Genomic DNA, 12123 nt, shown 5'->3' with positions numbered 1-12123 from the left:
AAAATGGACAAATTTAGATTTAAGAAGGAAATAGGCAAGAACTGGTTTATTTATAGGGTGGTCAACGAATGGAATAGACTTAGTGACCATATAGTGAGTGCTGAAACTATCTGTTGTTTTAAGAAATGGTTAGGCAACTTTATGGATGGGGATGACAGGTGGTAATGAACATGGAACTGCTTATTGTAGCCCATATTGTCTCTTGTAGTCTGCATCATTATGTTCTTATTATATTTTCTCTTATGTAACCTTTGCTGATGACATCAATAATGCACAATATGTAAATGGCTCAGACATCAGAAATGTACTTTCAGGATGTATATCTCCTCTGCTCTCATACCACACAATTTACATAGAATCACATGATTCTCAATTACACAAAGTATTTGAGAAAAAATTGTATTTGTGAAATGAATTGTATAATTTCATAACAATGGATTGCAACAAATGTTATTTTGAGAATATGTCAATGACCTGTAGAATGAAAGTGTACAAATTCATAATTTCACATTGACATACTCTCAAAATAACATATTTGTTGTAATCCATTGTTATGAAATTATACAATTTATTTCACAAACTCAATTTCTTCACAAAAACCTTGTGTCCATTTTTCCTTCATGCGCTAGTTGTGAAACATGTGTGCACGCATGCAGGCACACAGCTTAGAAGGAACACTGTTCACAGCACAAATCACACTGGAATGGATTCTCACCAGTGCGAGTCACTATGTCACATTTGAGAGGCACGTGTGGGTCCTCATATGCTTTGTGAGACTCCTTTTGTAAGAGAGCTGCATCACACAGGTTGTGGCAAAAATAGTGTTCTCCACCACACATGGTCCACAGGTACTGGGGCTCCTGTACTTTTCCAATGGCTGGGACCCTTGTATACAAAGGAGGGGAGGTGATGATGGACATCCCAAAGGTCATGGGAAACTACCAGGTAAAATTCTTAACTAATCTAATATCAACATTAAACATTAATAATTAGAAGGATAGACCCAAGTTCTTGAATAAAGAGGGAAAAAAAAAAAGAGGGGGGGTTTAGGAAGAAATAATACTAACAATCTTCTAAGGATGTTTGATTAGGATACTACAGAACCGAAATATCTACAAAGTTAGCACTGGACAAAGTCAGTCTGCTGCTCCACCGCACCTGTCCTGCTGGAATGACTACTACCAGGACTATGTGGTCCTCTGCTGGAACTGGGACACTGCAAGTGCTGGAATGGCACAGCCACAATTATGTGGATTCCCCTCACTGTATGGTTGCTACACATTTCACAAGGTTTGTCAAAGATAACATTATTGCTACATCCTCAACAGCTATTACCTTTATAGAACAAGTTCAAATGATGAACAACTGGGACAACTACAAATTAGACTGCAACTGGGGCAACTACAAACTGGGGTGCAACTAGAAGTAAACTGGTCAAACTGTACTACTAGTCAAACCCAACTGGCTACAACTAAATCTAAACAGGAACCAGGCAAGTGAATGGCTTTAAAAGTCAACAGAGGTTTTCAAAGAGTTGGTGAATATTTGCTAGATGCATGGCTAAAACACTTTTTGATAAAATGATGACAAATAAATCCTAATTATTATGCAGATAAAAAGGCCCATCAAAATATCGGTAGCAGATGAACTTTTCCTTCGCTGACATTCAGCTGTTCTTGTAAGGCTGTGACGTCAAGCTTCCTGTTTACATTCTGATGCATGCCATGTGTTTGCCTTATAAAGTACCATGCCATGCTGCCAACTTGATCAGTGATGTCATATTTTGTGTGTTAGCAAGGTTTTATCGAGTATTTAGTTTGAAAATGGTTTATGCTGCTGCAAATTGCAACAGTGATTTAAAGAAGCAAACATCAGCACTGGAATATCACAAAGTTGTGTGCTTCTTTGTTCCCAAGTCCCAGCACTTCTTTTTTTATGAAGCAATGAAAGGAAGGCAAGTACATATGTAACTTCAAACATCTCTTGATGTAATTTTACTATGGTAATTCAAGCATAAGTGGCTGAATTCATACAGAATGGTAAAATGTTTGCATGGTGATTGAAAATTATCATTATTAATTTTCCACTTTCAGACTACTACTTGCTGCCCTTCAACGAAAATTCATATAGAAAGCAGAAAAAAAAAAAAAAAAATGGAGACACACAATGGGCTATTTCTTATACCAAAGCCAAAACAGGTGTTGGAGTGGCATAGAAAGTTGATCAAACATATGGTGAATGTATGCATTATTGTGCTACCTATCACATCCAAACTGTGAAACTGCATAGGACTTCCTACTGGAGCAATGTGATGAATTCAAAATACTCACCTAAAAATTTGGTATCATTCTGATTATATGACAAAATGAAATAAAATGTACAAAACATAAATCTCCATTTTTTATTTACAGAATATGTACATATTTTACTTGGTGAATTAATAAGGTTGCATTCTGAATATCCATCATACAAACTTGCAAGAGATGCCAAACTTCAGTCCACTATGAAAGTTCCTGAACCAGTCTGTTCCAAGTATGAAAATCAAGAGAAGTCTGACACCATCCAGAAAAAAAAGGTCCAGGTTTAATCTTCAACACACTGAATTTTTTCATAAACCAAGGACACATGGTATTCCGAATATAATTCCGAGAATCTGAACCAAAGTCATAGCTGAGAGGTATTTAAATCAAGTGTAATGTCCTTCTGATGCAGGCCATTTTTTCCTAATTTGGTCTGGCACACACTGGACGGGGCTGGCAAGTTCTTTTGCCCAGTTGTTGCAAACACCACTTCACTAAATTATGATAGGCAAGATGTACAGCCTGAAAGAAATAAAAGCAATTTATGATAATTCATTTTGCTGTAAATTCATAAAAATATGCATTTTTACAGTCTGTTGAATATATATATTGTTATTTTTCATAATATTTTAAGAATTAATATAATTTTTTATAAGATTAGAAGTATTTACTTCAAAACATGACCGCTACCACAATTTCAGCAATATCATTCAAATTAAAAGACCTGGACTTATATGCAAGTGACTCAACAATGGACAGTATGGATGTAACTGAAATACTGTAATGCTACATGCACATGTATAGGACTACTCACTTGTGCAGAGGTTGGTCACTCCCAATCAGCCCATTGTCATTGATTCTATACAATGTCATTTCAAGAGCATATGGATTCAGGTAGACAATGAAAACCCTGGGTGCTGGGTGATGCACTGGAATCAGAGCAACACAAGCTCTCTCTGCCCTTTCACTGTGACACAATGTCCACAGCTGCACCTGAAATAGTCAAATTCATGAATTTTAGCAAGGCCATGCAATGGGAAATGGGGAGTCCAGGGGGGGGGGGGGGGTTAGCTATTTCTGCAAGCTACAGGCTACCTGGAATAAAGTAACAACCTGAGCAAATGTCAGAAAATTTAATCAAAATTTCTTCTGCTTGCCTATAGGTCTAACCATGCTAACCTCCTTGCATGAACAGATGAACTATCCATGCACTGTGGATGTGGTCATCTTGGTGGTTGTGTGGGTGTTTTTCTAAGAAAATAAAATTAAAACCAGCCCTGCTGGGCATGCTGGGGCCTGGTAGATAGGGCCAGGCCCATCAATGTCTGCTAGGTATTAGGCCTACCATTTCATGCCTTCAAACCTTCATGCGCACGTCTGATGACAAACCAACGAAATCATGTGTCTGGTCTGGTGTGGTGTGTGGTTGGTGGTGTACATTTATGTATGTAAAGCGTGCATGCAATAATGCATTCCAACGAACTCACCAGTCCTTATTTCCTGCTTGTTCTGGGCATTCATCCTCTGAAGTTTCCTCGCTCTCAACATGTTTTTCATCACTTGAGTCATTTGGATATCTGAATTGGTTCATACATGTATCCTTGTACCGTACCCACACTGAAACATAAGAAGGCATTCAAATCCAATAAATCTTCTTCACCTAATGTGAAATCTCCATCGTTTTGCTTAATGGCCATGTCCAAGAATGTAAACAACCCTAATGTCATCAGTTGCCCCAACGGTGGAAAATGTAACTATGACATTGAAAAGTTCGTCTCTATCAGGCACTTTTAAGATTATGCTACTCAGATAAAATCAAGACTATAAAATGCTAAATATGAGAATTTTAGTGTTCTAACTTCTTCTAAGTTATTTTCAAACAGGATATAACAAAAAATAAAGAGATCCATACCTTATTTGACCTTTAAATAGATGAGGTGAATACCATCATCAATGACTAGTCGTTCATATGCGTAGACTGCAAACTAATTCAGGTAAATGCTCATACTTCATGGGTCTTTACCAGGACAACAGTTAATATTTTTTGTACATAGAGGACAAATTCCTTACATATTGAACTATAAGAATGAATTTTGTTCACTCTTGAATGACCTTACAGGTAAAACAAAAGGAATGCCACACAGGATTCTGTGTAGGCATTGCTTGCATAATTGCCTTTCTGCTGGCTTAATCCAAGCCCTTGAAAAACTGTGATCTTTTCATCATACAGGTCATACAGGAATGGCTTCTATCCAATGTCCATCCTCATATGCCTTGTGAGAGAAGTCTTATGTGAAAAAAACAGAGTCAAAGAGATCACACTGGAAAGGCTTCTCTCCTATGGGAGTCTTCATGTGCTGTGTGGGATATCCCTTTTGTGAAAATCAGAGTCACACCGGTTACACTAGAAAACCTCTCCTGTGTGGCTCCTCACATGCTTTGTGAGATAATCCTTTCTTGAGAAAGCTGCATTGCAGAGGTCACAATGGAAAGGCTTCTCTCCTGTGTGGGTCCTCATATGGGTTGTGAGACGACCATTTTCTGAGAAAGCAGAATCACACAGGTCACACTGGTAAGGCTTCTCTCCTGTGTGGGTCCTCATATGGGTTGTGAGATGACCCTTATCCGAGAAAGCAGAATCACACAGGTCACACTGGAAAGGCTTCTCTCCTGTGTGGGTTCTCATATGACTTGTGAGAGAACTCTTTTGTGAAAAAGCAGAATTGCACAGGTCACACTGGAAAGGCTTCTCTCCTGTGTGGGTCCTCATATGCTTTGTGAGATTGCACTTTATTGAGAAAGCAGAATTGCACAGGTCACACTGGAAAGGCTTCTCTCCTGTGTGGGTCCTCATATGCTTTGTGAGAGAACCCTTTTCTGAGAAAAATGAATTGCACAGGTCACATGGGTAAGGCTTTTCTCCTGTGTGGGTCCTCATATGCTTTGTGAGAGAACCCTTTTCTGAGAAAAATGAATTGCACAGGTCACATTGGAAAGGCTTTTCTCCTGTGTGGGTCCTCATATGCTTTGTGAGAGAACCCTTTTGTGAGGAAGCATAATTGCACAGGTCACATTGGAAAGGCTTTTCTCCTGTGTGGGTCCTCATATGCTCTGTGAGAGAGACCTTTTGTGAGGATGCATAAATGCACAGGTCACATTGGAAAGGCTTCTCTCCTGTGTGGGTCTTCATATGCTTTGTGAGATGACCCTTTTGTGAGAAAGCAGAATTGCACAGATTACACTGGAAAGGCTTCTCTCCTGTGTGGGTCCTCATATGGTTTGTGAGATGACCCTTTTGTGAGAAAGCAGAATCACACAGGTCACACTGGAAAGGCTTCTCTCTTGTGTGGGTCCTCATATGCTTTGTGAGATTACTCCTTTGTGAGAAAAATGAATTGCACAGGTCACACTGGAAAGGCTTCTCTCCTGTGTGGATCCTCATATGACTTGTGAGATGACCCTTTTGTGAAAAAGCAGAATTGCACAGGTCACACTGAAAAGGCTTCTCTCCAGTGTGGGTCCTCATATGCTCTGTGAGATGACCCTTTTGTGAAAAAGCAGAATCACACGGGTCACACTGGAAAGGCATCTGTCCTCTGTGGGTCATCATGTGATGTTTTAGATGAATTATGATATAGCTGGGCCATAGATGTCACACCAGGTCCTCTTCATTATGTGACACATGTGGCTTCAATGGATAGCTCTTCCAAAGGAATGGTGATAGTTACCCTCTTCCTGGAAAATATGTAATCATAAGATTGATGTCTAACTCTTTGAAATTGTGTAATATACTGTAATAGGACTGTGAATATTGTGTACACAAACCATTAATATTCAAGTCCCTTTATACCTAAATAAACCCTTTGTACTTACCATAATGTAACATAAATGAGAAATAATAACAGCTATGGTGCTATTATATATCATATTCTACTTTCACAGTAGAAATACGCTGAAAACCATCCAATAGACATGTATACTCACCTCACCACAACCGGAATGATTAAAGTTCTGCTCTGGCTTTTTCATCATGTCATGAGATTTGGAAGTGAGGAACATGCCAGATGGCCGCAGCAGTCGTATTTTAACATAATTCCACAACATTCCACATTTGGGCACATATGACCAGAATTTAGATATGACAAACTCTAGGAAGTTCATCTCATTTGACCCAAATAAGTGATGCAAGTCACATCCTTTCAGATACACTGGTAAGTGGTGTGTCTGTGTTATTATTCCTGAATAATGTAATAAATGATATTGTAGAGGATATTTCCATATTTTTTCTTGTCACATTAAGTAAGATCCCTGTTTGTCTAATTATACAAAAAAAAAAATGTTATACCTATTAAAACAATTTCAACAACCACGATGTAATCTGGAAGGAACCGCTATCAAAGGTGCAATCCCAGTAAAGTTGAAAATAGCGAGAAGACAATGTATAATGTGAGAATTAGTGCTTTAACATTTTCAACCTACAGGCCATTTAAACACAGAGGCATTATATACATAAACCCAGTTATCTTCCAGGAAGCCTGTGACTCCCTAATGATTGGTGACACTTGTGTGATAATACATACATATGCCAAAGGTTTTTTCACTTTTGAAAGGAAGATAGCCAAAAAACAAAGGCATAAATTCCACTCCCACCCATTTTATCCCCACATACTCAACTCCCATCCACCACCCTCCTTCCCTCTTATCTTGGCTCCTCCTGGAGGAAGGATCATCTCTGCATCTCGCCCACTGCCCCAAGTCAGAAGCAGGATTGCAAAACACAGCACATCCACAGCAAGGCTGCTTCATTAAATGCTGATGTAACAATATGTAAACTAAGCCATTCATGCATTGATATTGTGAATGAGTAAGCAGTATTGGTTAAGACGTTTATAACAGTCTTTCTGATCGGAGAAGAGATGGAGGAGAACAATCTATTGGTTCATGTGAGTAAAGTCACACCCTTAGGGGGAGGCACTTTGTTGTAACAGTAAAGATCATTGGACTAAGAAAGTCGTAAAGTCAGTGCAGAGGTGGTGTAGGAAATATATTGAGGATCCCAGTAGGGAGTCCCTTGGTGTACACTGACAAGCCAAGTGTAATATCATTTGGGAAGAGAAATTTTTTACCTCCATTTAATTCACCCCATACACAAATATTACTTCCTACAGAGAGATATGGTGAAAGACATACTTAAGGGGACCCCCCCACCCTTTTTTTTTTTTTTTTTTTCTGAAGGATCTTGCTGATTTTTTCTGTGTGATATCTAGGTCTGAGGAAACCTTCTCAGCTTGAGTTCTATTCAGATCTGACCAGTAGTTTATTCATTTTTTATTTTTTAATAAAAAACGTAAAAAATACCATATTTTTGGGCTTCTTTCAAATCCTATCTCCTCTTACAATTTCTATTCGATGCCTTCCATTTTACAGCAAAAGAATCCTATATATAAAAAAAATAGAAAGTTTTAATAAAAAACGTAAAAAATACCATATTTTTGGGCTTCTTTGAAATCCTATCTCCTCTTACAATTTTTATTCGATGTCTTCCATTTTACAGCAAAAGAATCTTCTACATATATATAAAAAAAAACATTTTTTTTTTTAATATAGTTGTTTAACGCCGAGGAAAAAAATATAAAAAAATTATCGAAAAAAATGCAAAATTTTGATTTTGACACATTATTAAAAAATTTCTATTTAACATATGCAAAACAACTCTCTATTTCATTTTTTGTCATTCATCTTGCTATATAGACCTCATATGCAAAAATTGGTTGAAAATTGAGGGAGATAGACTTTGTGTATCAAAAACTTACATTTTTCAGAAACAAGTGTTAAAGTTTTTTTTTTTTTTTTCTTAGTTTGACTAAATTTTACATTGGACCTCCTAAGACCCATTGAAAACAGGTTCCATTGTATTTTCATGATGATTTTGCATCTTTCAAGTAACTAGGCACTTTGTACCCTCCTACAGTGTAGGATATTATTCACTCAAAGTGAGGGTCTCATAAGGCGCCACCTTACTCTGTCGCAAAGTTTGAGTTCTTGGTCTTGAATGACCCAGTAAGGTAGTCTGATTGCTGGGATTCAGCTCTCTTTCTTTTCTTGGGTTTCCTTTCTGCTGTTGGAACAGGCTCTTACTGCATCAGGGACATCACTGTGAGGTTTGAGACTCTAAACCCAAGGTGTTGCAACAAGGAGGCATCCTTGTAGCCACTTGTTAGCAAACAGTTGTTTGCATAGAGACAACGTGTCTGATATAGGTGTAGAGGATAGAGGATCAGGTGCTGAGGATGTGGATGTAGATGGCAGGGAGAGAGCTGCTGAAGGGAGTGCTAGTGGTGGTGGCGGAGGTGGTGATAACAAAATTGATGCTGGTGTTCTTTCTTTTTCCCCTTGAGATGCTAATGTAGACGTTCTTATCTTCTGCAAGTGTGCCTTTTGTTTGGATAGCTTAGGCATGGCTAATATCTTCAAATTTCTCTTCACTGAAAAATAGATGCGAATTTCACACAGCAAATTAGTGAATGCAGCAAGCTAGCGTGTACATGTCCTTTACTTTGTAAGGCTATCAAGCCACTGCCAGTCGTACAGGCTGAACTTCCTTACACCACATAGTCACGTGCATGCCGGACGTAAGAGAAAACTTTATAAGTGCATCAAACGCAAAAAAAATAGAGTAAAATATGGTCAAAACGTATGTAAACAATGGTCGTGCACAGCATGTGGCTGCAGGGGGTAGGGAGGGTAGGCCCTTTGAACCCTTTAAAAATGGCAGTACGATAAAAACACTTTACCAGCATCTAGAGCAAGATCCCTACTATGTATTTATGCAATAATTTTCTTTTTTCGAATTCTTCTTAAATCTGGGGGTGGGGGTTCCCCTTAAGACAGTGATGAAAAGAAAGTTGAAAGTGGAAGAAGAAATACAAAATCATACAAGGAAACAGTAAACAGAAGTAAACACATAGTTATGGAGGTGACAGACGCAGGTGAAACCCAATGCCCCATTTACCCAATCCATCCATCTCATCCTTGGTCGCTCCTTCATGTTCACTCCTTCTACCTCTGTCTTCCACACCTCCTATACTAATCTTTCTTCACTCATTCTTTCTATGTGTCCAATCCATCCCAATACTTTTTCATCAATCCTATCTCCCAACTCCCTTTCCACACCCATTCTCCTCCTCACCTCCTCGTTTCTCACTCTAGCCTTGTTAACCCTATCATACTTCTTGGGCACCTCATCTCAAACACATTCAAAGTACTCTCTTATGTTCCATGTTTCTGCCCCATAAAGTGCTGTCAGCACAATCACTCCTCTATACAATCTCCTCATAGCATGCATTCCCAAATGTCTATTTCTCATTACACTTTTTAATCCTTTAAGGCATTCAATTGATTCTCTCAAACTACATTCTACCTCCACCTCAACTCCTCCCTTTCCTGCCACATTCGCACCCAAGTACCTAAAACTACCCACTTCCTCCAATCTCTCTCCTTTAATACTCACTACCAGTCTGCTGCCACTTTCTTCCCTTATACATCTCATCACCTTACTTTTACCCACATATATCTTCAATTTACTTCTTTTGCAATCCTTCCCAAACTCCATCACTGACTTCCTCAATCCATCCTCTGATCCTCCTACAAGTGCAGCAGTGTCAGCAAACAACTACTGGCTTATCCCCCACTTTTCTCCATTTTCTTTAACCATCTCCAATCCCCGATCTATTCCCTTTGCATTTACCTCTTACACCAGCCCATTCATGTTTAAATTGAATAGCCAAGGTGACATAACACCTCCCTGGTGAAGTTCCACCTTTACCTCAAACTATTCACTACTGGTCCTGGAGCTGCAACGTCTACGTCGTGGGACCACCCCCCAACCCCAAGAGTTGGGGGCCAATCAGCAGCAACTACCCCTGGCCATCAGCTCTACGCAGATGGCACCGATCCCCAAGGAGGAGCTACGCCTACCTGGGGGAGTACCACAATCCTTTTTTTTCCAACACACAATGTTACGTTTTTTCTGCACTGAGGGGTCATTTTCCGGCGATCACCCCTCTTCTTCTACTTTTAGCCGGAGATGTAGAGAGCAATCCTGGGCCCACCACAAAATACACATGCCCAACATGCTCTAAACCCATTACTTCGAGCAGACAGACAAAGGGCTCAGTTCAGTGCAATATGTGCAAAAACTGGGCCCACCTCACTTGTACAACACTTGCTGACACAAACCAATACACAAACACTTGGACATGTTCTACCTGCCCTCCAGTAACCCCAATCCCACCTCCCCAACCACAGCCAACACCCTTACCCACTCCCAATTTCCCTTTGCCCTTACCCCCGATTAGTACTCCCCTTCCTTTGTCCCCGATCTCTCCTTTCCCCCCCTCTGACCCAGATCCTACACCTTCCCCACTACCACCCCAACCTCAACCCCAAACGGCAACATACAACACATACAAAACACACAACATCAACATATTACAACACAATATTGACGGCATTAACACTAAAAAACATGAACTTGAACACTTTCTTAAACAACACAACATACACATTGCAATTCTACAAGAAACAAAATTAAGACACTCACACAAAACACCATCATTTCATAATTACACCACCATCAGACAAGACCGGACTGACGGCAATGGCGGTGGACTCATCACCCTGATCCACCATTCCATCTGTTTTGTGGACACAAGTGCCACAACCAAAATTCTCCTCCCTACCACAGATAACACAACAGAAACCCAATCCATTCGTATCCGCACAGGCAACAATTCAACACTAACAATAGTTAACATGTACATTCCCCCCCAATCATCCCCCACAGTTCCAACCACCTTCAGACCTCAACTCAGCCAACTAACCTCAATCCCCAACCTGATCATGGGTGGTGACTTCAACGCCAAGTCGTCTGCCTGGTTTGTCGACAACCCTGACACAGACAGAGGGCTTGATATACAGACTCAATTCGACTCATTGACTATCATGAACAACACGCATAATCATACACATATCCCATACCAAGCCCTCTACACTCCCTCCTCTCCTGATATCACCTTTTGCTCCCCCTGCCTAACCCCAACAACATCATGGAGAGTGGTCGGAGCCCTTGGTTCTGACCACCTTCCAATCATCATCACCACCAAAACAAGATGCACCCCAGCTGGCCACAGACACACTTACACCAATTACAAGAGAGCTAACTGGGAAGCCTTTAATGAAGAGACAGACCAACATTTTGAAACACTTAACAGTACACCAATCACAAACATAAACAATGCTGTGCACGCTTTTAATACAATCATACAAAACGCAGACAAGAGATACATCCCTAGAGGCAACAGAAAATCACACAACCCCAACTTCACACCAGAAATCCAAGGCCTCATCAGACAACGTGACACACTTAAACACGATACCCCCACACCTATCCCTCAAAACATAGCAGACCAAATACAAACACTAAACACTGTGATTGCCAATAAAATACATGAACAAAAAACACAAAATTGGCAAAACTTTATCAATACACTTGATCACAAAACAAACACCAGCAAATTGTACAAAACACTCAACAGCATCACACTATCCAACACTAACACTACACGCTCTCACGCAGCAATAATCACAACAACAGATAATCTACCCTCAAACAGACAACAAGCAAACGCACTCATACGTCATTTTGCACAGACGAGCCATCTTACATCTCACCCTGACGACCGACGCACCATTCGACGTAAGAAAGACTTTCCCACAGACTCAGACTATACACCCTTCATAGACAGTCAGACAAAACTCATAA

The 12123-nt window shown here is 39.9% G+C and overlaps 1 protein-coding gene across 1 annotated transcript in view; it reads right to left on the bottom strand.

Annotated features, from left to right (window-relative positions):
- Positions 1-1210: 1210 nt before the first annotated feature.
- Positions 1211-12123, bottom strand: part of LOC143031069 (uncharacterized) — a 33096-nt gene continuing 22183 nt past the window's right edge. The window contains exons 2-5 of the mRNA XM_076194466.1: positions 4213-6035; positions 3788-3917; positions 3115-3293; positions 1211-2822 (exon numbers count right to left, since the gene is read on the bottom strand). Of these exons, the coding sequence (XP_076050581.1) occupies positions 4705-5910 (1206 nt within the window). The 5' untranslated portion in view covers positions 5911-6035 and the 3' untranslated portion in view covers positions 1211-2822; positions 3115-3293; positions 3788-3917; positions 4213-4704. The remainder of the gene's footprint in view (positions 2823-3114; positions 3294-3787; positions 3918-4212; positions 6036-12123) is intronic.

The sequence above is a fragment of the Oratosquilla oratoria genome, chromosome 12, assembly GCF_046742065.1.
Source record: "Oratosquilla oratoria isolate Oo_2021 chromosome 12, ASM4674206v1, whole genome shotgun sequence".
NCBI lineage: Eukaryota > Metazoa > Arthropoda > Malacostraca > Stomatopoda > Squillidae > Oratosquilla > Oratosquilla oratoria.
The sequence above is the reverse complement of the archived record's forward strand: the minus strand, read 5'-3'. Positions and strand labels throughout refer to the sequence as shown.